Here is a 27869-nt window from a genome sequence, read left to right on the forward strand (position 1 = left end):
TCCTGTAGTAGCACAGATCAGTCCAGAGACCGACTGTTTACTTGAGGGAGAGTCTGCCACTCGTACTGTTGCTTGGTATATAATGCAGAGTTATTAGAGGTTTTCAATGCTGATCGCTTATGTTATTGGGAAATGAGTTTTCCATTATCTTTTCGGGCAACTTCACCTTCCTCCGGAGGGGAGAGAGTTTACTTAGAAATGTATGGTTGTTGCTGTCATCTTGGCTTGGGTACAGGTCAATACTGAGGCACTGCAGGTGGTACACTGGGTTATGTACAGTGTAAGTGAAACTTTCTCTGTTGCCATATGCTGGCAGGGAGGCAAAATCCAAGAGTCTGTACTGATCTATGGTACTACTGGACCGACAATTAGCAGGTAAGAACCAATTTTCCTTTTCTTGTTGTTCACAGTATTCAATAGCCCTTGCTTATTTTAAAAATAGATTAACAAAGCCAAAACAAAGAAGCAAACCAGTGAGTAGCACAGATCTGCTCTCAAGCTAGATAAAGGTTTAGAGAATCTCTCATCCACATTGGATGGCCATGGATATGCAGCCCTCTTGGGGTTGATGACTTGGAAGAACATCTCTGGTGCTCTGATTACAGTAAGAGGGAGAGGAGAGATGAGAGACGTTACGTTAGCAGCAGTTACAGAGGGTAGAGTAGGAGATAAAGTGAGTTGTGTAATACTACACATAGGGCCAATTGGAAAGGGGATTTCAAGTTTGTTATAGGAGTCCTCCTGATTAATCAACAGAATGTGCGCTGTCTCCAAGAAGTGATAGTTGCAAGGTGAAGCAAGGAAATTTTTGGTTCCTCAGTAATATCCAGAGGAGCCCAAATATGTCCGGATCTAAGTTACAGCAGACTGCAGGTTGTCTGCATGCTGGTCTTTATAAGAAATACTCCCTTCCTCTGATACTGACCCAGAAGCTCCCTGGAATGCTCCCTGAACATGACACAGGTTTCCACTGTAGATGTGGATGACAGCTTATTACGCGCCCTGGCCCGCAGCTGTCCTGCGCACAGGCCCGTTGGTTCCACAACGGGTTCCGAGACAACCTCCCTTGCGGTATTTGCCAGCCCTGCTAGGCCCCGGCGTCCCACGGCGGCGGTCGCCGGGCCTTCCACTGCACGCCAGGCTTCACGCCGAGGCTCAGCATCCTCTGCCATGTTAGCCACGCCCCTACGCGCGCGCGGACCGCCCGGACTCATGTAGGGCTAAGGGCGGGTCTTAGCTCCACGGTGTGCCCTGATTGATCCTTCGATATAAGGAAGTTCCTGTCTATGCTTCCTTGCCTTGGCAATCGAGTTCGTTTATTCTAAGATTGCCTCTGCGTTTGTTCCTGCTCTTGCCTGTTCCTAGTCTCGTTCCAGGATCCTTCTGTTCCAGTTCTGTTCCTGACTTGTTCCTGCATCCTAGTTCTGTGTCCTGCTTGTTCCTGTGTTCGTCTGTCTGTCTACCCAGGTAGTACTCTCGGACTGTTTTACTGGTACTGACCTCAGCTTACTCCTGACCTGCCTGCCACCTGCCTCAAAGACCTCAGCTTGCTCCCGACCTGCCTGCCGCCTGCCTCAAAGACCTTAGCTTGCTCCTGACCTGCCTGCCTGCCTGCTTCAAGACCTCAGCCTGCCTTTGATCTCATCAGTCCTCCGGTACCTGACCCCTGCATTACTGACCATTCCTCGGATTGACCTCTGGATCTTGACCTTTGCCTGCCTGACCTTGTCTCCAGATTCTGGCTCTGTTCCTCACCTTGTCATCACCAACTCTGTTCTGGTTCTCCTTTTTACAACCAGCCTGCAACTTTGAACCCGATTGCGCTCCCCCTGTCTCCGTTGGCACGCTGGACTTACATTCTCTCAGGAAACCCTGCGAGGCCCACCTAAGTACAAGCGACCCGGGTCCCTACGGGCTCCTCCCAGGGGGACCTCGGGCTTCCAGTGGTGAAGCTCTTCCTAGCCTCTGTCTCCTTCAGTGCTCCGCCCCCTGGAGGCAGTGACCTCCTGTTCCCTTTCAGGAGGCGTTCTGTCTCTGCCCCAGGACAAGGGTCCACCCCCGAGCACAACACAGCTCATTCTCATACTCAGCATACAACTGTCCCATGATACAATCTGTATGGTTTACTTTCTACAGCTATTTTTCATTAGGTGTGCTTTTTTTTTAATCAGTTGAACAATTACAAAGCAATACAGGAAGTGAAGTTAGCAAAATAGGAATTGCGGTTATAGTAAAATATGTTGCAGTTAGAATGGTGATGGTTGTAAAAGTATAAGCCCTGGATACCCTCTATCCCCCCCACCCCCACCCCCAAAACTTAAAATACTGCACAGCATCTCTATGTCCCCTACATAAACAATGCAATCCCGTTCACAGGAACTGTACAGCCTGAATATCTGTGGGAATCCAGTTATATATTTCCAATTTTACTATTTCATTGAGTCAAAAAGATACAATAATATACCAGTGAAAGTCTATGAGTTCCTCGCTATACAAAGGTAATTGCCTTCATATGCATTATTAAAGCCAAATAATCATTCACAAAAGCCATACAAAGCTAATTAGTTCTGGAAACCTTGTGACTCTATGCCCCCAAATCTAATTATTTTTAAGAGCTGCTCTACAATAATAATTCAATAAGAAGAAATACTCAGCTCACAGGTTTGTAAATATAGTGGTTTAGACCTCCGATATTCTTGCCCTTGGCATGTATTTACTTGAACGTTGTTTGACCTCTCCTTTTGTTCCACGTACAGTACGACTCATTAATGGCTCCATGAGCACCAATGGGCTATTGCAGTTCCGGCTTCAGGACGAGTGGCGCTTGGCCTGTGCAGATGATTGGAATGACCAGATCTCAAATAACCTTTGCCATCAGTTAGGACTTGGGTAAGTAAAAGCTGTGCTCTGTCCTCTCCCCTGTAGATAAGAGGCAGGAATAAGTGAGGCCTGCGTGGAATGGGAAGCAAGAGCAGGGAAGGGAAGCGGGCCGGGGGGGGGGGGGGGGGGGGCGGTGAGTCAGTCAGCCTCATGTATGTTGCCTCATTGCTACTGGTGATAAATTTAAATTACTGAAAACATTAAAAACAAATAAAGCCTTGGGAAGTAAATGGTTAATTCAATAGGAACACAAGATGGGTTGTTTCACAGCAGTAACTATTTGATCCATTCCATATGGCCTGCTCTTTTATTGGGTACTGAAGAAGCAGGGCTAGAGTCCAAGGTGCCAGAACAAGGGCAGAATCCTAATGTCAGTGGATAGAGAGAGGTTGGAGTAAATATACAGAAAAAGGTAAAAGAGGACAAGGGATGAAAGCTTCATTTATAAATACGATGTGGGAGACAGAAGAGAGGCGTGGATGGGCAAAGCCAATTTTAAGAGTAAAAGTAACCATGGAACATGGGAGCAGATAAAGCCCCGTGCACATTCCCAGGAGGGAAGAGATTTTGAAGGAATCAGACCCCTCATCAGTGCACATTTGAAAGGCACTTCATTCACATACATGTATGTAGATTCCTATTTTTTTCTTTTCCCCTTTCCCCCTTCCCCTTTCCCCTTTTTCCTTCTTTTCCCCCTCCCTCTTTCTCCTCTTATTACTGTATCAACACTTCTGGGTTTCAAATATTTCTTGATGCTCACTTTTCTTCACTCTGTGTCCCCTTGATCCTCTCTGTATAGGAGATGCAGTGATTTTATCAACCTGCTTCTTACCATTCATATACCATAACTCAACAGAATCAGCAACAAGACTTGTCTCCATACCAATATGGCAAAAAATGCTTCTAAACTACAAAAATGACGCCCACATATTTAAATGTGACGCCCACATATTAAATGTGACCCCCACATGTTAATTGTGATGCCCACATATTTAAATGTGACGCCCACATATTTAAATGACGCCCACGTATTAAGAAACCTACATTGGCTCCCAATCAAGTACAGAATCCTATACAAAACACTAACGATCATTCACAAAACCATCCACAAGCTCACCCCACTGGAACTCAACATTCCACTTCAACCACATCTACCAACCAGACCGACAAGAACAGCATACAAAAACACTCTCCTAACAACATACATCAAAACCTCTCTAAGCAAACGAGCCATGTCAATAGTAGGTCCAGCACAATGAAACTCTCTACCGCCAGAACTCCGCTCAGAACATTGCCCAACCAACTTTAAAAAAAGACTAAAAACATGGCTATTTGAGCAAGCGTTCCAATTATGATAACAACAGACCTCAACTCCATCACACTAGCCTTCATGCTAAATTAAGACTATCCAACCATGCCACCCTTACATTTTAATAACCCCTCGCTACATCAACTTACCCCAAAGTTTTATGTCGCTCATATTAAATATATGCACCCAATAATACAAATATGTGTTTTTCCCCCTTTATTATGTTCCAAGTTTCCCCATGTATTCTGATCCAAGTTTTATGCCCTGTTCTATGTAATTGCATTCTCACATGCCTGTTTTTCAGTTACAATGTAAACCGAGACGATATGTAAAATTTTACATGAATCCCGGTATAAAAAAATGTTAAATAAATAAATAGATAAATGCCTCCTCGACCAATGGGAGGGCATATGATTTATATGAATTTGATAATTATTGAGGAAATAAAAGTTGCTGTTACAGTATTTAACATTTTTTGTGAGGTAACAATTTATGTTGCAATAGGTACTGTTCTAAGCGAGGTGATATTATAACTGTATCTTTACATTTTCTTCAGGATCCCATGGCTCCTAGATGAACATATGATGTATACATTTCTTTTAACAGGAGCCTTTGAAACTTTCTTGCTGAACATTTAGAAAGTGGTTTTACTTTTCCAGACCATATGTTTTCTATAAAACTCATATTCTTCAAAACACATGGAATTTTCTGGAATTCCTGGATGCTATATTCCCTGTGACACTAGAGAAAAAGTTGAATCCTTGTTATGCTGAAGGAATGTAAAGTAGTATATAGGTATCAAGGTACACCAGCATTTATAGAGAGAAAAACTTGTAATGAAATAATCCAGTTTCTTGCCTCAGTCTACTCTGCAGGATCTGGATTCTTGTTACTATACTCTGTATAGGAGATGGCTGCATAAAACAATGTGAATTAGGGATGTAAGCTATCTACCAGAATTCACAGAAGTTCATTTTTAGGGGAAAATTATAAAAACCAGTGTTCAATTTCTAAAACAAGTTTTAAAACTCAAACTCACCTCTTGATCAGGAGAAGATGATGTGACTCGCGCACACTCTACACTACAGCACTGCCCACTGACCTCATGAGTCAAATCCCAATTTCATCAGAGAACACACTCAACTACCTCGGAGCTCAGTTCAACACCAGGCAGGGCAAGGTGTTTCTCACGGAGGAGAGAATGAACAAGTTATAGTCCCAAGTTCGCTGCTTGTTGGCATTGAGGGTACCTCGAGCCTGGGATTTTCTACAGGTACTGGGGTCATAAAACGAAAAGATGATCAGACCTTCTGAAATCATTAGTAACCTTGAGATACCGAAGCAAGGCCCTGCGGACATCCAATAACCTAAGCTCTCGAGCATATGGCACAGAAGCATCCAATTCTGGGAAAGCTGGAAGCTCGACCACCTGAATAACATGAAAATTAGAGACCACCTTCGGAACAAAAGAAGGAAACGTACGATATTTGAAGGAAGGGTCTCTGCACGACAACGCCTGCAACTCCGAAATCCTCCTGGCGGAACAGATGGCCAATAAGAAAACAACCTTGAGAGTGAAGTCTTTAAGATTTGCTCTCCGAATTGGCTCAAAGGGAGCATCACACAACACTTGCAGAACTAGATTAAGGTTCCAGGGGGGACAGACCTTATTAAAGGCCATCAGGTTGCGCTGGGTTTACAGGCCCACTCGACTCGAGCTTGGGTGCCTTCGTGGGCAGAGGCTCAACTGGTGTCTTCGCAGGAGATTTGCAGAGCGGCGACTTGGAAGTCACTGCATACATTTGCGAGGCATTACCAATTGGATTTGGGAGATCAAACTAGCTCCCGGTCCTTTGGTGAAAGTGTCTTGCAAGCGGAACTCTCCAGGTCCCACCCTCTCTAGGAAGCTTTGGTACATCCCAGTAGTCTGGATTTATCTGGGTATGTACAGGGAAAGGAAAATTGGTTCTTACCTGCTAATTTTCGTTCCTGTAGTATCATGGATCAGTCCAGAACCCACCTGGGTTGAAAGGGGAGAGTCTTCCGCTCAGCTATAATCCTTTCAGCATATTTCTTTTCTTTGTTTGTTCAAATTTTTTACCGGTTTTTATCAAGTTGTTATCAAGTTTTTTGCACATAATGTTTTTGGCTTGGGTACAGATTAATACTGAGCTACTGCAGGTGGCACCAGGGCTTATCAAGTAGTGTCAGGGAGGCTTTTCTCTATCTCCATCTGCTGGCAGGGATGAATATACCCAGGAGTCTGTACTGATCTGTGGTATTACAGGAACGAAAATTAGCAGGTAAGAACACATTTTCCTTTTAGTGGGTTTTTAGATTGCAACCACTCTGAATCATATAATACATTATCAGCTTTGCTACCATATGCTTGAACTTCAGTGGGAGCACTGAGAGGAGAGGATCACCTTGCTGGTGGCTGAAAGGAATCAGTAAGTTTTTGCTTGGGACATTGTCTTTTTCAAAAGTATTGGGGCAAAGTTAACTATTTGGGAATATTATTTAGTGTGTTTGTGTGTTTGTGCTTTTAATAGTCAGTAAGGCAGTGAATAAACAAGTTAGACTGTATTTTTAAATGGTCAGTCAGTAAGGCAGCTAGTAAGCAGTAGTTAGTGTGATTATTTTTAAAAGTCTGTAAGGCAACTAGGAAGTAAAAAAAAAAAAAAGTAGCCAGAAGCTAGAAATAAGCTAGGAGCAGGGTATACCTAAGTAAGAAGGTTGAAAAGTTCAGTTCAGTTACTCACCTTGGAAAGGTGTTGAGGTAGTGTGATTTGGTTTGATTAGGTACCAGCATTTGATTATCAAGAGAGCAGTGAGTCACTCTGGCTGAGTAACTGAAGTTAGACTGTTTGGATTTCCCAACCCTCACACCCCTTGCCTACCCACCCCTAGCTCATCCTTTAATTTATAGGCAGGTGCCACTTTCACAAAAAAAAAAAAAACCAACAACAAAAACTTTACTGAGAATTTGATCAGCCCCTTGTAGGCCACTACCAGACATATAGTGAATTAACTAATACATTTAAAGGATGTTAGTTAGACACATTCCTACTCCCACAGCAACCTAAAACTTAACTAGGAACTGAATAAAATTAAGATGAAGGCAGCAGCCCAGCAGCAAGAGGGAGGCTTCCCAGTCTTTTGCATCGAGTGTCACATGTATGATTTTTTTACCCGCCGGTGAGAAGTTGTACATGTGCATGCAATGCAAAGAGTTCCTGGCTCTCAGAGAACGAGTCCAATCTCTGGAGGCTAGAGTGGCAAACCTGGAGGAGCTGAGGCAGACAGAGAGGTATATAGATGAGACCTTCAGGGACATAGTAGCCAAGTCCCAACTTCAGACTGGCAGCCCTGGTGCTGCCTTGGAGGAAGAAGGTCTCATGATTGAAGAGCATCAACCGGGTGCAGCAGGAAAGGATCCTGTAGCAAGGACCTGCTCTCCCGGGTGATGCATTGTCCTTTCGCACCGAGGATATCTCCCCAAGGCCTACTGCCCAGGAGGGAAGGGTTAGGTCGACCGTCATAGTTGGTGATTCGATTATTAGGAAAGTAGATAGCTGGGTGGCTGGTGGGCGTGAGGATCGCCTGGTAACGTACCTACCTGGTGCAAAGGTGGCGGACCTCACGCGTCACCTAGATAGGATTTTAGACAGTGCTGGGGAGGAGCCGGTTGTCGTGGTACATGTGGGCACCAACAACATAGGAAAATGTGGGAGGGAGGTTCTGGAAGCCAAATTTAGGCTCTTAGGTAGAAAGCTTAAATCCAGAACCTCCAGGGTAGCATTCTCTGAAATGCTCCCTGTTCCACGCGCAGGTCACCAGAGAGGCAGAGCTCCAGAGTCTCAATGCGTGGATGAGATGAAGGTGCAAGGAAGAGGGATTCAGTTTTGTCAGGAACTGGGGTACCTTTTGGGGAAGGGGGAGTCTCTTCCAAAGGGATGGACTCCACCTTAACCAGGGTGGAACCAGACTGCTGGCGCTAACCTTTAAAAAGGAGATAGAGCAGCTTTTAAACTAGAACAAAGGGGAAAGCCGAAAGTCACTCAGCAGCGCATGGTTCGGAGAGAGGTATCTTTAAAGGATACTAATGATGCATTAGAATTAGGGCATCCCGACAGTGAGGTTCCAATAATAAGAAAAGTAGTCCAAGTGCCTGTAACTAAAAACTTACCTGAGCTAAAACATTCTAACTGATCCCTATCAATTAAAAAGCAGAATGTAAATACAAACAAAAAACAAACTTTGAAATGTTTGTATGCTAATGCCAGAAGTCTAAGAAGTAAGATGAGAGAATTGGAATGTATAGCTCTGAATGATGACATAGACTTAATTGGCATCTCAGAGACATGGTGGAAGGAGGACAACCAATGGGACAGTGCTATACCGGGGTACAAATTATATCGCAGTGACAGAGAGGAGCACCCGGGAAGCGGTGTAGTGCTTTATGTCCGGGATGGCATAGAGTCCAACAGGATAAATATCCTGCATGAGACTAAATGCAAAATTGAATCTTTATGGGTAGAAATCCCTTGTGTGTCGGGGAAGACTATAGTGATAGGAGTATACTAACGTCCACCTGGTCAAGATGGTGAGACGGACAGTGAAATGCTAAGAGAAAGTAGGGAAGCTAACCAAATTGGTAGTGCGGTAATAATGGGAGACTTCAATTACCTAGGAACACTGGTGCAAGTAGAAAGATACAGTTCCATTCAATCAGTAAACTGTATTTTTATTGTGAACATTCATAATACATTCACTGTGGCAACTCCGTTAGTGTGACAGCAAGAAGCTTAAAGTCCCCCGACACGGTCCCGTGTTTCTCGGTGGCTGCATCGGGAGGGACCAAATGATATTCAAAATCTGAAATAAAATATGAGTAATCAGGAACGGAACAGAAGGCTGCCATATGTATATAATAGTAATAGTTCACATACCTTATACAAGACCATCAGGAGCGCGAACGCCCGCTGAAGTCAACTCATATTTAAAACTCTCAAAATGGCGCGAAAGAACAGGCTCTCGCGAGATGCTGGGAATGACAGAGGAACACCTGTGATCATATTAACATATTAGACAGAATGGCTAATAAAACAGATACCACTCTATATCCTTATTAAGACCATGGGGGGAAACTGAGTTAAGGATAAAGATCCATCGCTGCTCCCTCCGACCTAGCATACAGGCGAAATCTCCTCCCCGCGGGGACGGCGAGACCACCTCCAATACCTGGAAGGAGAGATCAGCGATGGAGTGTCCGGCATGTGTCCAATGAGCCACTAAAGGTTCATCAATCCTGGATAATCTGATATTAGAACAGTGTTCTATAATTCGTGTCTTAATCATGCATGAGGTTTTCCCCACATAAACCAATGAGCAAGGGCATGTAATCACGTAAATTACTCCTTTTGTGCAACAATCTGACTGGGAATGTAGATTGAACACACGTCCTGACCCAGGGTGTTTGAAAACTGTGGAGGTCTCAGTGCATCGGCCACAGGGGCTATGTTGGCCCCTAGTCCGACGTAAGTCTTGTACAGGCGCCAGCGATGTGTGCACAAGCCGGTCTCTCAAATTTGTGGCTCTTTTAAAGGTGACACGTAGGGGACCATGCATTAAATCAGTAAGGGACAGGGCTGACCAATGGCGTTTAATCATGTTCACAATAGACCTTCCAATGGTAGAGAAAGGGAGAATACAGTTAAAGCATACATCATCACACTGTGTGGAAGAGCTGAACAGCCAGTCCCGGTGCGTGTATAACGCACGTTTAAAGGCTCTTTTCACAATTCGTGTTGGGTAGCCCCTTTCAACAAACCTGGTGAACATGCTTCGGGACTGAGAGAGAAATTCCTCCCGTGTAGAGCAAAGGCGACGGAGCCGTAAAAATTGCCCCGTAGGTATATTATCACGGAGTGCCCAGGGGTGACAGCTATTATAAGCCAGCAAAGTGTTCCGGTCAGTGGTCTTACGGAAAAGAGTGGTCTCGAAGCTGTCCCCCTTCCAAGTGATCCCCAAGTGATTCCAAGTGTCCCCCTTCCAATCTCTCCTTCCAGGTATTGGAGGTGGTCTCGCCGTCCCCGCGGGGAGGAGATTTCGCCTGTATGCTAGGTCGGAAGGAGCAGCGATGGATCTTTATCCTTAACTCAGTTTCCCCCCATGGTCTTAATAAGGATATAGAGTGGTATCTGTTTTATTAGCCATTCTGTCTAATATGTTAATATGATCACAGGTGTTCCTCTGTCATTCCCAGCATCTCGCGAGAGCCTGTTCTTTCGCGCCATTTTGAGAGTTTTAAATATGAGTTGACTTCAGCGGGCGTTCGCGCTCCTGATGGTCTTGTATAAGGTATGTGATCTATTACTATTATATACATATGGCAGCCGTCTGTTCCGTTCCTGATTACTCATATTTTATTTCAGATTTTGAATATCATTTGGTCCCTCCCGATGCAGCCACCGCGAAACACGGGACCGTGTCGGGGGACTTTAAGCTTCTTGCTGTCACACTAACGGAGTTGCCACAGTGAATGTATTATGAATGTTCACAATAAAAATACAGTTTACTGATTGAATGGAACTGTATCTTTCTACTTGCACCAGTGTTCCTATGTACTTGCTTATGTGCAAGGTTTGCTTCTGCTCAATATTAGACTTCAATTACCCCAATATTGATTGGGTAAATGTATCATCGGGACACGCTAGAGAGATAACGTTACTGGATGGAATAAATGATAGCTTTATGGAGCAATTGGTTCAGGAACCGACGAGAGAGGGAGCAATTTTAGATCTAATTCTCAGTGGAGCACAGGATTTGGTGAGAGAGGTAACGGTGGTGGGGCCGCATGGCAATAGTGATCATAACATGATCAAATTTGAATTATTGACTGGAAGAGGAACAGTATGCTCTCGTGCTAAACTTTCAAAAGGGAAACTTTGATAAAATGAGAAAAATTGTTAGAAAAAAACTGAAAGGAGCAGCTACAAAAGTAAAAAGTGTGCAAGAGGTGTGGTCATTGTTAAAAAATACCATTCTAGAAGCACAGTCCAGATATATTCCACACATTAAGAAAGGTGGAAAGAAGGCAAAACGATTACCAGCACGGTTAAAAGGGGAGGTGAAAGAAGCTATTTTAGCCAAAAGACCTTCATTCAAAAATTGGAAGAAGGATCCAACAGAAGAAAATAGGATAATGTATAAACATTGGCAATTTAAATGGAAGACATTGATAAGACAGGCTAAGACAGAATTTGAAAAGAAGTTGGCTGTAGAGGCAAAAACTCACAGTAAAAACTTTTTAAAATATATCTGAAGCAGAAAGCCTGTGAGGGAGTCAGTTGGACCATTAGATGATAGAGGGGTTAAAGGGGCACTTAGAGAAGATAAGGCATTGGCGGAAAGATTAAATGATTTCTTTTCTTCGGTGTTTACTGAAGAGGATGTTGGGGAGGTACCCGTACTGGAGAAGGTTTTCATCGGTAATGATTCAGATGGACTGAATCAAATCACGGTGAACCTAGAAGATGTGGTAGACCTGATTGACAAACTGAAGAGTAGTAAATCACCTGGACCAGATGGTATATACCCCAGAGTTCTGAAGGAACTAAAAAATGAAATTTCAGACCTATTAGTAAAAATTTGTAACCTATCATTAAAATTATCCATTGTACCTGAAGACTGGAGGATAGCTAATGTAACCCATTATTTAAAAAGGGCTCCAGGGGCTATCCAGGAAACTACAGACCGGTTAGCCTGACTTCAGTGCCAGGAAAAATAGTGGAAAGTGTTCTAAACATCAAAATCACAGAACATATAGAAAGACATGGTTTAATGGAACAAAGTCAGCATGGCTTTACCCAATGCAAGTCATGTCTCACAAATCTGCTTCACTTTTTTGAAGGAGTTAATAAACATGTGGATAAAGGTGAACCGGTAGATGTAGTATACGTGGATTTTCAGAAGGCGTTTGACAAAGTTCCTCATGAGAGGCTTCTAGGAAAAGTAAAAAGTCATGGGATAGGTGACGATGTCCTTTTGTGGATTGCAAACTGACTAAAAGACAGGAAACAGAGAGTAGGATTAAATGGGCAATTTTCTCAGTGGAAGGGAGTGGACAGTGGAGTGCCTCAGGGATCTGTATTGGGACCCTTACTTTTCAATATATTTATAAATGATCTGGAAAGAAATACGACGAGTGAGATAATCAAATTTGCGGATGATACAAAATTGTTCAATAACAAGCAGATTGTGATAAATTGCAGGAAGACCTTGTGAGACTGGAAAATTGGGCATCAAAATGGCAGATGAAATTTAATGTGGAAAAGTGCAAGGTGATGCATATAGGGAAAAATAACCCATGCTATAGTTACACAATGTTAGGTTCCATATTAGGTGCTACTACCCAAGAAAGAGATCTAGGCGTCATAGTGGATAACACATTGAAATCGTCGGTTCAGTGTGCTGCGGCAGTCAAAAAAGCAAACAATATTGGGAATTAATAGAAAGGGAATGGTGAATAAAATGGAAAAAGTCATAATGCCTCTGTATCGCTCCATGGTGAGACCGCACCTTGAATACTGTGTACAATTCTGGTCGCCGCATCTCAATAAAGATATAATTGCGATGGAGAAGGTACAGACAAGGGCTACCAAAATAATAAGGGGAACGGAACAGCTAAAGACTAAAGAGGTTATTATTTTTCAGCTTGGAGAAGAGACGGCTGAGGGGGAATATGTTAGAGGTGTTTAAAATCATGAGAGGTCTAGAATGGGTAGATGTGAATTGGTTATTTACTCTTTCGGATAATAGAAAGACTAGGGGGCACTCCATGAAGTTAGCATGTGGCACATTTAAAACTAATCGGAGAAAGTTCTTTTATACTCAACACACAATGAAACTCTGGAATTTGTTGCCAGAGGATGTGGTTAGTGCAGTTAGTATAGCTGTGTTTGAAAAAGGATTGGATAAGTTCTTGGAGGAGAAGTCCATTATCTGCTATTAATTAAGTTGACTTAGAAAATAGCCACTGCTATTACTAGCAACGGTAACATGGAATAGACTTAGTTTTTGGGTTCTTGCCAGGTTCTTATGGCCTGGATTGGCCACTGTTGGAAACAGGATGCTGGGCTTGATGGACCCTTGGTCTGACCCAGTATGGCATGTTCTTATGTTCTCTAATGTGCAGCAGCATCCCCAGCATCTGGAACTGGGTGGAGGAAGTGCTCTAAGTATACTACCCTAGTGTCATCAGTTTGCACTGAAGACAAGAAACTGACACTTGTCTACACTTTACTCATTACTAGAGCCAGAAACACTGGGGCCCAGGGCAGAAACTATGGAGGGGCCCAATCAGCGACAGGTGCCCTGAAGATCTGCTTCTGTGACATCACTCATTTTCACCATGAGCTTCCTTCCGCATTTGCCTAGTTTCCCCCTTCCCCCTTCTCCCTCCCATCCTAAGCTAGGCCTACACATTATAACACCAGAATGAAATATTCCCAGAAACACACAGTTCTACTCTGCAGAAGCTGTCACTGGAAAGGAATAATAGAGAACGCTCCACAATAGATAGGCACATGCTTCATGTATGTGGAAATCAGAAAAAAGAGACTTCCTGCATCTTGCGAGAACAAGTGAGAGTACAGGTCACTTCAAAAATTGTTTTTGAGGAGTCTGGCATGCACTCAATAACTGCCTTGGTAGACCTATGGGCATTAGTACAACACCCTTTTAATCTGGCAAATGGTTATAGATAAAAAAATCTAACAGCTAGGGAAAGACAGTAACAGAAGGACATCCAGAATGTACAATTAACTCATGTCATCTTTCCATCTCAAAACAACACACAAGGAAGCATTATCTTTTACACCTACCCAGCAGAACTTTATTCCATGAATCCCAAACAAACATGTGATCCTACAAGGCATCATGGCAGATCTTCACTACCGCATCCATCAGCAAGTATTTTGTGTATGGTGTGAAAGCTGGTTGTGAGTGTTATGCTTATCTAAAATTGAACCCAGAATGCAGCGGGGGAGCCACAGACCCTGTGAAGGGAGTGCATCTGCTGGCAGGACATTTGTCTACTTTCATTTTTCTGTAGGAAGAGTTACTGCAGCTGTGAGTTCCAAATTGCATTCCTTGTTCAATAGATAACATGACTGTGCTGCCACCAGTCAGCAAGGAAAAGAGGACATTTAACAAATCAACCCATTGTATTGGATACAAGGAAAATAAATTTACAAAACGGAAGGTGTTATAGTAGCTATCACGTTCACAGACTAAGTGACTTTCACAAGCACAGAAACTGTCATATTTCAGTCCTGAGGGACAGGGATCTCGGGCAGTTCTCATCTCTTCCTTATGACTTCAGGCTACAGAAGAAAGATTACTTTTTTAGCTGGTGAGTTGCACATTAACGGCTACAATACCATTTTACAACAGAGGACAATAGCAATTATTAAACTGCCATGTTAATTAGTGCCTACTTAGGAAATATCCTTGGTTTTGTGTAGACTCTCTTTATAAATTATATCATTTTCACACAATTGCTAAAAATGCTTTGCTTATTGCAAACATATAATTTAGTTAAACAGAGGTTTGGAAGTAAGCATTACAGTTTTTCTTAATTTGGAAAAATGAGAAGGTGAATAACTTGCAGTGATGTCTTCCTTTTTTCAGAAATTCAAACAGAACAGTGCCTCTGGTTTTTGATGGAAAAGGTCAATTTCTAAAAGTCAGCAGAGCCGAAAATGGCAGCCTGACACTAACCCCAAGGTAAGTGGTAGAGTATGGCCCTTACGTTCGTTCCCTCTTCCCAGCTCACGGTGCAGGCAGTTGCAGGGCATTCACACATTTTCGCAATCTTTCCTGCAAGCCCCCATCCCCAGACACTGAATCCCTCTCCTGCTGTGCCTCATTCATGTCTCACTCACATGAAGGATTCAGTTCAGGGACAACATTGTGGATGTCTACATGGAAGAAACATTATTCCACTGATTTTTTTCAGTTTCTAGACTCCTGTCCTGCTACTCTCAGCCATAAAACACACTGATAATAAGGGAGCACTGCCATGGCTCAGGTGATTGGGTATCCAGTTTACTTCCTAATGGCCCTCCAGTGAGGCCAATTGGAAACGTTCAATATTTCTCAGATTCTTTAATATGTGACAGCAGAATGTGTGGCTACGATGCAGAGAGCCCAGGATCAGCTCCCTGAGCTGGTGCACTGGGCCATGTCACATCACATGCCTGAGTATTCGCACTATTTGCAAGACTTGTTACACTGATAAGGCACTCCTTAAAGCTTTGATATCTCCTTTACAGATGTTGCTGCTGGCTATAGAGATGTCTTATCAGCCACCCCCATATATATTATATTCTAGCCATGGACACTGATAGGTATTAACTGAAAGATGAAGACATGCCTGTGTCTTACTGGTTAGGCAAAGGCATTAATGTAAATAAGCAGCCAAATTGAACTCTTGTTCTAATGGTATTGACCCATCAGTTCCTTCTATTCCTGAATGTTGCATACCTTTAGCCTTGTGCAGAGTACCATAAGATTTGTGTGCAGTATAAACCTGCACGAAAGGAAAAGGGGCCAGAGGCTCAGAATACAAAGAAAGCCAGTATGGGGTTTACTGAGAATGTATAAGAAACAGTAATTTGCAGCCAGTAATTCCTTGAAACATCCTGTCCTGTCTGCTGAGAGAATGGAAGCAGGAGCACCTGGCACTGCTGCACAGCACCAGGGAGACACAGGCACCGCGTTAGGAGCTCAGCAGCCTGACTATACCTCATGCAGAATCAGAGGGGGTACCCAGAAAGGAGGCTAGAGGGGCTAGGATGGCTCAGGTGAGGAGGAACTTCACATCCAGCCAGCCCTTGTTCTTCTGCCACCCTGGGAGGAATAGTCCTGTGCTTTATAGCAGTCAAAGCAAGAGAAAGCAGAGAATGCTTAAAAGAAAAAGCAGGTAGGACTCAAGCATGTGACATTAGGGACAGCTGCCCAGATGAAGAAAAGGCAGAAAGAGGAACACCACTTACATACATTGACACAGAGAGATCCTGGCCAATCAGGTTAGGACAGGGAGTTGCCCCTGAACAATAGATTTGCAGTCAGATCCAGGAGAGGAGGAAAATGCCCCATTCTGAAATGGCTAATTCTGTTTCTAGATTTCTCGCCTCAAAAACTAGACGGGGTTAGCAGTGTGCAGCTGGGTCAAGGGAAGCTCTTAGCAGGCTCCCAATCAATAGTTGGCTAACTGCAGATTCCCTTATAGCTAGCTCAAATGCAGCCACAAGCTAAAGGAAGCACAGCCTAGTTGTTGGCACGTTGGACTGGGAACCAGGGAAACCAGGGTGCAAATTCTGTTGCCGCTGCTTGTGACCTTGGGCAAGTCACATCACCTCCATTTCCTCAGGTACTAACTTAGGTCCTCATTCACTAAACATTTTTCCTATAGACACAGAATGAGAGAAAAGTCTTAGCAAATCAGGTCCCCTGGGATAGGGAAAATACCTCCTGTACCTGAATGTAACGGGCCTGGAACTACCAATGAAAAGGCGGGAGCTAAATCCACCTTAACTAAAGAATAAAATTCATTATTTAGAATAAACTGACATCTAGTGGTCAATGCACTGAAACAGTTTTTAAAAAAATAACATAAGTAGTTGTCAGTCCAAGTCCCAGATACCTAACAAATCCCATAAAGTAGATCTAATTCCTGTTACTCCCAGGGATAGCAGGAGCTTTCTTTACGCTCCCTGGCTAATAATGTGTTATGGACTTTTCCTCCAGGAACTTGTTCATAACTCTTTTAACCCCTGCTATGCAAGTCGCTTTGTCCATGTCCTCTGGCAACAGATTCCACAGCTTGTGTGCTGAGTGACAAAAGTACTTTCTATTTGTTTTAAATCAGCTGGTTGTTAGTTTCATGGAGTGTCCCCTTGTTTTAGTATTATTTGAAAAGATAAATCATCACTCATGATTTTATGAACTTCTATCATGTCCCCTCTCAGCCGTCTCTTTTCCAAGCTGAAGAGTCCAAGTGCTGTGATCCCAGTCACGGCTCCCGCAACCAAGCCTTTACCTGCTCCACCAGTCCCGATGATTGGCCGGTCCCCCCGACGCGAGTCTAGACAAGCACAGGCCTCTCACTGCTGCGGCGTCTCCATGAGGGAGACACCGCCGAGTTCCCGGACCTGGCCCTGCCCACCGCATACGCACGTGCGCGAAGAAGCAGCTTTTAAAGCTGCAGGCGTGGGAAACCTCGGCCGGCCCCCAGAGTGACGTCAGATGCCAGTAGGGTATTTATACCCAGGCCCTGTACCAGGAAACTGCCTTGCAACGAGGTTCACTCCAGTGGGAGTATCTAGTTGCTGTTCTGTTCCTGCACCAGCCTTGATCCTGCTTCTGTTCCTGCTCCAGCCTTGATCCAGCTTCCTTTCCTGATCCAGCTTCCATTCCTGATCCAGCTTCCATTCGCTAATTTCTATAGGCAATTCATTCCACACTACTCCCGCAAGGTGGCTCCACTGACAGCGCTTATGAGGAAAGGGGCTGACGCAAAGAATTGGCCTTCAGAGGCGTGCCAGGCATTCGTGGCTTTGAAAGAGGCTTTCTTGGAGGACACCTGCCTTCATCACCCAGATCCCCTAAGACCATTCATTGTGGAGGTAGATGCCTCTGATCTCGCTGTGGGCGCAGTTCCCTGCCAAACCTCTAAGAGCGGGAGGTTAATTCCATGCTCTTACTTTTCCCGAAAGTTCTCTGCTGCAGAAATAAACTATGGGATCGGTGACAAAGAGCTACTGGCCATCAAACTGGGATTCGAAGAATGGAGGCAATGGTTGGAGGAAGACCAATACCCCATTATAGTATTTACGGATCACAAGAATCTAGAGTTCTTGTGTCGGGCCCAGCGCCTGAATCCCAGACAAGCCCGCTGGTCCCTGTTTTTCAGCCGCTTCAATTTCTCTTTGCATTACCGACCAGCAACAAAGAATGTACGAGCAAATGCTCTATCTCGCATCACCGAGCTGGAAGAGGAGAGTAGCCCTCCCCGGTACATTCTAGACCCAGCAAGGGTCAGTATGGCCAGCACTATGGTCACACCTGGAAGCAATATGGTAGTACCCCGTCGTCATAGAAGGAAAATGTTGTCATGGGCTCATGACTCTCTCACTGCCGGGCATTCCGGTAGGGCTAGAACTTTAAATCTTTTGATGCAATACTACTGGTGGCCTCGCATGAGGCAGGATGTCAACCTTTATGTCAGTTCATGTCCCACCTGTGCCAAACAGAAACCCCTACAGGTCGTCCATGGGGATTGCTCCAACTTCTACCAATTCCCGTGGAACCCTGGACACACCTTGCCACGGACTTTGTAGTAGACTTACCCCTTTCTGAAGGGAAGACCGTAATTTGGGTAACAGTGGACCGGTTTTCTAAAATGGCCCACTTTGTTGCTCTGCCCAAACTGCCTTCAGCTCTGGAACTGGCTCAGCTCTTCTTACAATACATCTTCCGAGCGCATGGCCTGCCATCACATATCTTTTCAGATAGGGGCCCAGAATTCCACCGCAAGATATTGGAGAGCTCTATGCAAAATGTTTGGGGTCCAGTTAGATCTCACCACGGCGTTTCACCCACAGAGCAATGGACAGGCGGAATGCACTAACCGCTCACTGAAAACTTTCTTACGAACCTTCGCCAATGAAACTTAAGACAACTGGGTGACCCTGCTACCATGGGCTGAGTTCTCTTATAACAACCATACTCATTGTGCCACAGGTCAATCTCTCTTTCTGCTGGTGAATGGGAAACAACCCCAGATACCTTTACCACTGCCAGTAACAGTCCCCTCACCAGCTGCCCAAATGACAGCTCAACGACTTCACAAACTCTGGAACATGATCCAGAGTAAACTTCGGCATTCAGCAGCATCAGCAAAGCGGTTCGCCGATCGCCATCATCGACCGGCTCCAGTTTTCCTGCCAGGAGACAAGGTTTGGCTAAGCACCAAAAATATTCATCTTCGCTTGCCTTCCAGATGCTTGGCACCCAAGTACTTCGGACTTTACAGAATAGCAGAGAGAGTAGGTGCGGTATCTTACCGACTTTGGTTGCTTTCCACAATACGGATTCATAATGTATTCCATGTTTCCCTTCTCAAACCAGTAATTCTCTCCAAATTTCATCACAACCCACCCGATTCCTCGGAGACGCCCTCTACGACTGACACGATATATCAGGTCCGTGAAGTATTGGATGTTTGCTTCTATCATCGTAGATGGGAATATCTTCTCTCATGGGAGGGATGCGGTCCTGAGGACAATACTTGGGAACCTGCCCACAACATCCTGGACAAATCGCTTCTTCTTCAGTTCCATCAGGACCACCCTGGGAAGCCTGGTCCTCCGAGGAGGGGGCGTAAGAGGGGGAGTACTGTTGCGATCCCGGTCGTGGCTCCCGCAACTCGGCGGCGTCTCCACAAGGGAGACACCGCCGAGTTCCCGGACCTGGCCCTGCCCACCGCATACGCACGCACACAAGGAGGCAGCTTTTAAAGCTGCAGGTGCGGGAAACCTCAGCTGGCCCCCAGAGTGACGTCAGACGCCAGCAGGGTATATATACCCAGGCCCTGTACCATGAAACTGCCTTGCAATGAGGGTCACTCCGGTGGGAGTATCTAGTTGCTGTTCCATTCCTGCACCTGCCTTGATCCTGCTTCTGTTCCTGCTCCAGCCTTGATCCAGCCTCCGTTCCTGATCCATCTTCCGTTCCTGATCCAGCCTCCACTCCTCCTCCAGCCTTGATCCAGCTTCCGTTCCTGTTTCAGCTTCCGCTCCTGCTCCAGACCTCCATTCCAGTTCCAGCCTTGCCTTGCCCTCGGACTGTCTTTCTGGTTCCTGATTCTGGTTCGTCTATTGGCTTCCCTTGTCTGCCGCCCGCCCTGAAATTAGACCATCCTACATGCTGCTGACCTGTCGTCCCTGGAGACCTCTCTTAAGTCCCAGCAGTCCAGGTCCTCACGGGCTCCTCCCGGGGGGACCTTGGGCTTCCAGGGTGAAGCTCCTGTTTGGTCTCCCGGCTTCGTGCCACCTCCCAGCCATTCCATCTCTGTGGAGTCTCCTGCACGTTCTGCCACCGCTCCGCACGGCCGGCCCAAGGGTCCACTACCCCAGTCATAACACCAAGTCTGCGTAGTCTCTCATCATAGGAGAGAAGTTCCATCGCCTTTATCATTTTTTTAGCCTCTTCTGCACTTTTTCTAGTTCTGCAATGTCTTTCTTGAGTTGATGAGATCAGAACTGCACACTCAAGAGTCGGTTGTACCATGGCTCAATACAGAGGCAATATGATATTTTCCATTTTTTTCTCCATTCCTATCATTTTATTTGCTTTTTTGATCGCCACTCCAGCAATTGAGATACTCATTTTGTTTTTTAATTACATTTTGCTTCTTAAAACATTACTAATTATTTTTGGTGCCTCATAAGGTTCTCTAGCTGTCTCTGTCATCCTCTCTCCTTCTGAAAAGGCCAAACTGTTAACATAAAAGTGCAGATGTTCTGACTGAGTAAAATTAAAGTTACTTAAAATGTCTCTTGGAAAAAGGCTTCCTAGCGTTGCACAGGAAAACGATTATTTAACTCCCTGATGCAGAGAAGACACACATGAGAATAGTACCATATAGGGATACAAAATATACTACTTCTCATTTCTAGAGCACTGCTAGACATAGGAAAGGAAAGGGAGTTGTAAGCTTGGTATAGATGTTAGTAGATTTTAGGTCATTGCAAGGTAGCTCTGCTGGATTTGGTGGTAGGGGAATGGTTTGTCATCTCAGTTTATGGGTTCTGTGCAGTGAGGTGTTCCCCTCCATGGGTATTAAGTGAGCTGTTGTAAATTTCTGGCCAATGAATGCAATGCTGATTAATAGCTGCCCTTCTCTTCCAGTGACCAATGCTTCAATCATTCTGTGATTCATCTGCACTGCAACAATAAACGTAAGTAAATCTCCTTCTGGGTAATAAAACAAAGCTCTATCTTTCATTCTATGTAACCTGCATTGCTGGGAAGTATTTGCTATCCAAGGAAGCAGTGAGATGCATCCATAACCATTTTTTTAATCCTTTTTTTTTTCCTGTCCAACTAAGCGTGTGGCACAAGGTTACTAGTCCCCAAGACCAGTTCTAGGATTGTCGGTGGAAGTGATGCTACTGAAGGCGCCTGGCCATGGATAGTCTCACTGTATAATGGTGGAAGGCCTATGTGCGGAGCATCGCTCCTTAACAGTGAGTGGCTGGTGTCAGCAGCTCACTGTGTTTATGGGTAAGGTTCATCTATCTCTCCTTTCTTCGCCATGACACACATCCTTTATCCTGAACTTGTAACCTTTCCTCTTTCCTTTCATGAGGGAACAATGGTAAAGAAAGCAAGCACATCCACAGCTACTGAGGAAATTAATACTGAAGATTACAGTCTTCCCTTGAACATCTGTGAAGCCAATAGTGAAACACTACTTAGCCAGATTAGTAGCATTTATCTGGCTAAGTACATAGCCTGATAATCAATGGGCAGGGAATGAGCAGATTGGGGAAGCACTACTTCCTGTTAACTGCATAAGTGCTGAGTTAATCAGATCTAACTTAGCCAGATATAACTTATCTGACTAAGTAGAAACTTATACACGGATATCCAACAGCATAGCCATGCTGCTGAATATTCCATTTAACTTAACCGGACAAATCTTATTCAGTTAACTTAACATTTATTCTCCCAGGACAAGCAGGATGGTAGTCCTCACGGATGGGTGACATCATCAGATGGAGAGCCCTGTCATGGAACACTTTTGTCAAAGTTTCTAGAACTTTGACTGGCACACTGAGCATGCCCAGCATGCCACTAACCCTGTGGCCATATGGGGTCCCCCTTCAGTCTCTTTTTTTCCACGCAGCAGTTGCCTTGCGGGTCTAGGAGCTCTGAGAGATTTTCTCTCACACTTTTCCTAATGGAATATTCAAAGTTTATCTTCATATTTCCCCCATCACCGGGGTCCCCCATTGCATACCGAACTCCTCCGTCATTAGTAAGTCAATACCGCGTTTTTGCATTTTTTCTCCATTCCTGGCGGTGTACTTCTCGGTACCCGACAGCCACCGATCACGCGCTGCCCATTTTTTTCAATATGGCAACTGGTTTCCGTAAGTGCCCCGAGTGCCCGAGGACTATGTCCATAACGGACCTACACGAGGTTTGTGTATAGTGTCTCAGGCCTTCCCACGACGTCCGTCAGTGTCCAAGTTGTGCACAGATGATCCCCAAAGGCCGGCGCGCCCAACTGGAGAAGATGGAGCACTTGTTTGGCTCCATGCGCTCTTCTCCATCGACCCCAGGTAAAGGTGCGGTGAGTCGAGGGGGCCCATCTTCCTTGGACCCCTCTCCATCGACACCTCACCAGAAGGACAAAGGAGCGGATAACCGTCTGTCACCAACGTCGACCCATTCCAAAACCTCTGCATCATCGTCCTCGGTGCCAGAGAAGGATTGGGCCGAGCACTGAGGGAAACCGCCACCGGCACCAATGTGCATCACCGTCTGGTGTCGGCACCAACACCGGAGCGGCATCAGCCTCGACCGAGTCACCTCCGAAGAGGGCCCGGGAAGAGGAGCCCCCATCCTCCTCTGGAACTGGGACTCCGAGGCTTTCCCCACTGGTAATGGTGCCGGGCACTGAGCCTCCACATACCCCTGTGGATGCTCCGGTGAAGCCTAGCCGACCTCCTACCCTAGGCGCCGTGCTATCCACGTCAGCCTTTCAAGGGGAATTGGACCGCATGGTCCAAGAGGCAGTGCTGAATGCCCTTTAGGGCTTCCAGTCACCACCGGCGCCGGCTCTCATACTGCCGCTGGAACCGGCGCCTTCGATGTTGGCTCCACTCCTCGAGCGCTTAGACACCCTCATCGGTGCCCTGCCATCGATACCCATTCCATCGGGTTCTTTGCCACTGAGCCAACCAACAATCCATACCCTGGTCTTGATACCGATTCCGGGTTCTTCGGAAGAAGAGGATTTGGGCCCAGGCCAATCTCCTCTACAGAAACCACTGATGCCAGAGCCAGGGCCAGGACCATCAGGTCTCCCAGTGTCTCAGCGCCCATCACTGGCACCGGTGCCATCGGTGCTGGTGCCACCGGCTTCGATACTAGTGCCACCTATTTCGATGCTGCTTCACCGTCCATCGGTGCCACCTTCCCACCCTCTCGGATTTGGGTTTCTTCCTCCATCTGTAGGTCTGGTGGGTGAAGAGGAGCCTCCCTATGACCCATGGGATGATGCTTCCTCTGAACACTCCTCACAAGTTTCTGAGGAGCTTCTTTTGGAGCCTTCACCCCCGGAGGAAAAACACCGCTCCCCTCCGGAAGACCTCTCCTTTGCCAGCTTCATTAGATGTCTGAGACTATCCCATTCCAACTGGAAACGGAGGAGGATGCTAGGCACAAAATGTTGGAAGTCCTACAAATTGTGGATGCTGCAAAGGAAGTAATGGCAATCCCTGTGCACGAGGTTCTTTTAGACCTCTTGCCTCCTGGCAATCCCACCAGCTATCTTTCATCGGAGCAGACCTAGACACCACCTTGGCCAAGGCATTGCTCCCCAGAGAACGCACAACCACACTATCCAACCTGGCCAGCTCAATCCTCCTGTTATGGTTATAAGGTGTTGGAGCGGATTCTTGGGTACTGCGGTGATGGCTACTCCCACGGGGAGGAGCCCTGTGAGGAACCACAGTACTAGGCTAGACTCTATACACGCAAACACAGAGAAGTTATATTTATTGTACAGCTCGATGGTACTGCCCGGGGAGCAGGCAGCAGTGAAGGTAACCCATTGAAGTAGTCCAGGGGTCCTCAGTATAGGAGACCAGTCTCACACTCGAGTAGGATAGGCAGTGCAGCGTAGCAGGGCCAGGTCCCGGATGTAGATTCAGAGCGCTGAAACTGAAGATGAGACAGACTGAAAGAGTTTGTACTCACTGAAGCAGAAGCTGTATGGTTGAGGTCCTGGCAGGCAGAAGTTGTTCAGTGGCAGGCACCAGATTAGGGTGAGCAGGCCCTCGAGGAGCAAGAACCCGGTATCCCAAGATAGGTACCTAAAATAGAGCAGAAGGGCCCCTGAGGAGCGGGTACCCAGGTTAGTGAAGAGTTACCCCGAAGGGCAGAGAGAGCTTCCTGCGGCAGCTGGGAAGCAGCAGAGCAGCTTAGACCGGAGGCAAGCCAATCCTTGCTAACTCGGTTTGTTAGGAAACGAAGGGCAGGTTAAATACCAGGATGTGATGACGTCACTCGGAGGAGACGCCCCCAAGGTTCCCGCCATGACGTGGATAAAGACGTGGGTGGCGAGCGCGCGCGCACCCTAGGAGGCCCTCAGGAAAATCATGGCGAACACCGTCGCCATTGCCGTTCTTGCGACGCCGGAGAGAGCGGCATGAAGACGAGGCAGCAGCCATCTTCCCAAGGCTTGAGGAGAGAGAAGGAAGAAAGGTGAGGCACAGAGGTCAAAGCCATCTGAGACCGACAGATGCAACACTGCCATTGTCAGACAGCCTCTGCTCGTCTGCTCCTCACGTTGCTGGGACATATGGTATCAACGGTCCACATCACCCCAAAGGCTCGCCTCGCCATGAGGGTGACACAGTGGACCCTGAGATCTCAGTGGTCCCAAGCCACTCAAAAACTCTCAGTGGTCGTCCAGGTAACCAGCCAGCTTTGACAATCCCTTGCTTGGTGGACAAGGGAGTCCAATCTATGCAAGAACATAAGAACATAAGAAATTGCCATGCTGGGTCAGACAAAGGGTTCATCAAGCTCAGCATCCTGTTTCCAACAGAGGCCAAACCAGGCCACAAGAACCTGGCAATTACCCAAACACTAAGAAGATCCCATGCTACTGATGCAATTAATAGCAGAGGCTATTCCCTAAGTAAACTTGATTGATAGCCATTAATGGACTTCTCCTCTAAGAATTATCCAAATCTTTTTTGAACCCAGCAACACTAACAGAACTAACCACATCCTCTGGCAACAAATTCCAGAGCTTTATTGTGCGTTGAGTGAAAAAGAATTTTCTCCGATTAGTCTTAAATGTTTTACTTGCTAACTTCATGGAATGCCCCCTAGTCCTTCTATTATTCGAAAGTGTAAATAACCGAGTCACATCTACTCGTTCAAGAGCTCTCATGATCTTAAAGACCTCTATCATATCCCCCCTCAGCCGTCTCTTCAAGCTGAAAGCCCTAACCTCTTCAGCCTTTCCTCATAGGGGAGCTGTTCCATCCCCTTTATCATTTTGGTTGCCCTTCTCTGTACCTTCTCCATCGCAACTATATCTTTTTTGAGATGCAGCGACCAGAATTGTACACAGTATTCAAGGTGCGGTCTCACCATGGAGCGATATAGAGGCATTATAACATTTTCCATTTTATTAACCATTCCCTTCCTAATAATTCCTAACATTCTGTTTGCTTTTTTGACTGCTGCAGCACACTGAGCTGACGATTTTAAAGTATTATCCACTATGATGCCTAGAGCTTTTTCCTGGGTGGTAGTTCCTACCTTGCACTTGTCCACATTAAATTTCATCTGCCATTTGGATGTCCAATCTTCCAGTCTTGCAAGGTCCTCCTGTAATGTATCACAAACCGCTTGTGATTTAACTAATCTGAATAATTTTGTATCATCTGCAAATTTGATAACCTCACTCGTCGTATTCCTTTCCAGATCATTTATATATATATTGAAAAGCACCAGTCCAAGTACAGATCTCTGAGGCACTCCACTATTTACCCTTTTCCACTGAGAAATTTGACCATTTAATCCTACTCCCTGTTTCCTGTCTTTTAACCAGTTTGTAATCCACAAAAGGACATCACCTCCTATCCAATGACTTTTTAGTTTTCTTAGAAGCCTCTCATGAGGGACTTTGTCAAACGCCTTCTGAAAATCCAAATACACTACATCTACCGGTTCAACCTTATCCACATGTTTATTAACCCCTTTGTTAGGCAAGACGTCCCTTGGGTAAATCCATGTTGACTGTGTTCCATTAAACCATGTCTTTCTATATGCTCTATGATTTTGATCTTGAGAATAGTTTCCACTATTTTTCCTGGCTCTGAAGTCAGGCTCACTGGTCTATAGTTACCTGGATCGCCCCTGGTGCCGTTTTTAAATATTGGGGTTACATTGGCCACCCTCTACTCTTCAGGTACAATGGATGATTTTAATGATAGGTTACAATTTTTAACTAACAGATCAGAAATTTCATTTTTTAGTTCCTTCAGTACCCTAGGATGCATCTTACTTCTTAGACTACCCTTACTTCTTAGACTAGCCTTTCAACCACCAGAACCTCAAATAACATGGGCTCCCCAGCCTAGGCTGGGGAGCCCATGTCAGTGGTCTTCAAACACAGCGAGTGTGGGCCAAAGCTGAGATGGACCACCAGAACAATTTCCTGGAACTCTGGGTGATATGGTATGCCCTCTTCGCTTTCCAGGACTGCCTATCCAGCAAGGTTGTCTTGATTCAGACAGACAACCAGATAGCCATGTGATATCTAAACAAACAGGGGGGCACGAGCTCTTACCTGCTTTGCCAGTAGCATTCCATGCTACTGCGAGCCACCTACCTAGTGGGCACAAAGAATGTGATGGCAGACCGTCTCAGCCAGACTTTCCAGCCCCACAAGTGGTCCTTGGATCCCTCTGTCACGAGCAAAATCTTTCATCAGTGGGGTCAATCAGACATCGACCTCTTTGCGTCCTACCACAACCGCAAAGTGGAACGATTCTGCTCCCTGCACAATAGCCGCAGGATACCAACTATGGATGCCTTCGCCCACTCCTGGAGTACGGGTCTGCTGTATGCGTACCCTCCGATTCTGCTCATAAGCAAGACTCTCGTGAAGTTACGACAGGACCGGGGCTCAATGATCCTCATAGCCCCGTATTGGCCGCGCCAAGTCTGTTTCCCATTCTTCGCAACCTCTCTGTCCAGCAGCCTATTCACCTGGGCACGGCACCAAATCTCATAACGCAGGATCAGGGCAAATTGCGCCATCTGAACCTCCAGTCTCTGTCTCTGACAGCCTGGATGTTGAAAGGTTGATTTTACAATCCCTCAACCTTTCTGCTGATATCTCACAGGTCCTAGTAGCTTCACGAAAGCCTTCTACACGGAAGTCTTACTGGTCGAAGTGGAAGAGATTCTCCTCATGGTGCATGCAAAAAGGTCTAGATCCCTTCTCCTGCCCCACGACAAAACTCCTGGACTACCTCTGGCACCTCTCGGAGTCTGGTCTCCAGACTTTCTCTATCCGGGTACACCTAAGTGCCATAGCCACTTACCATTGGGGGGATAGGGGATGCCCAGGTATCAGCGCAACCCCTTTTAAGATGCTTTACGAGAGGCTTACTACAACTGAAGCCTCCACTACGTCCCCCAGTTGCGGCCTGGGACCTCAATGTTATGCTGGCATGACTCATGTGACCTCTGTTTGAGCCCCTTCATTCCTGCGGGTTGTGACATCTCACTTGGAAAGTTATTTTCCTTGTGGCGATAACATCCACTCACAGAGTCAGTGAGCTACAATCCC

At 45.8% G+C, this 27869-nt stretch overlaps 1 protein-coding gene across 1 annotated transcript in view; it reads left to right on the plus strand.

Annotated features, from left to right (window-relative positions):
* The window catches only part of TMPRSS15 (transmembrane serine protease 15), a 335674-nt gene that overhangs the window by 248784 nt on the left and 59021 nt on the right, over window positions 1-27869 (plus strand). Inside the window, exons 20-23 of the mRNA XM_029579188.1 lie at window positions 2757-2889; window positions 14885-14980; window positions 21170-21219; window positions 21370-21544. Of these exons, the coding sequence (XP_029435048.1) occupies window positions 2757-2889; window positions 14885-14980; window positions 21170-21219; window positions 21370-21544 (454 nt within the window). The remainder of the gene's footprint in view (window positions 1-2756; window positions 2890-14884; window positions 14981-21169; window positions 21220-21369; window positions 21545-27869) is intronic.

This window comes from Rhinatrema bivittatum, chromosome 15 (assembly GCF_901001135.1).
Source record: "Rhinatrema bivittatum chromosome 15, aRhiBiv1.1, whole genome shotgun sequence".
Taxonomy (NCBI): Eukaryota; Metazoa; Chordata; class Amphibia; order Gymnophiona; family Rhinatrematidae; genus Rhinatrema; species Rhinatrema bivittatum.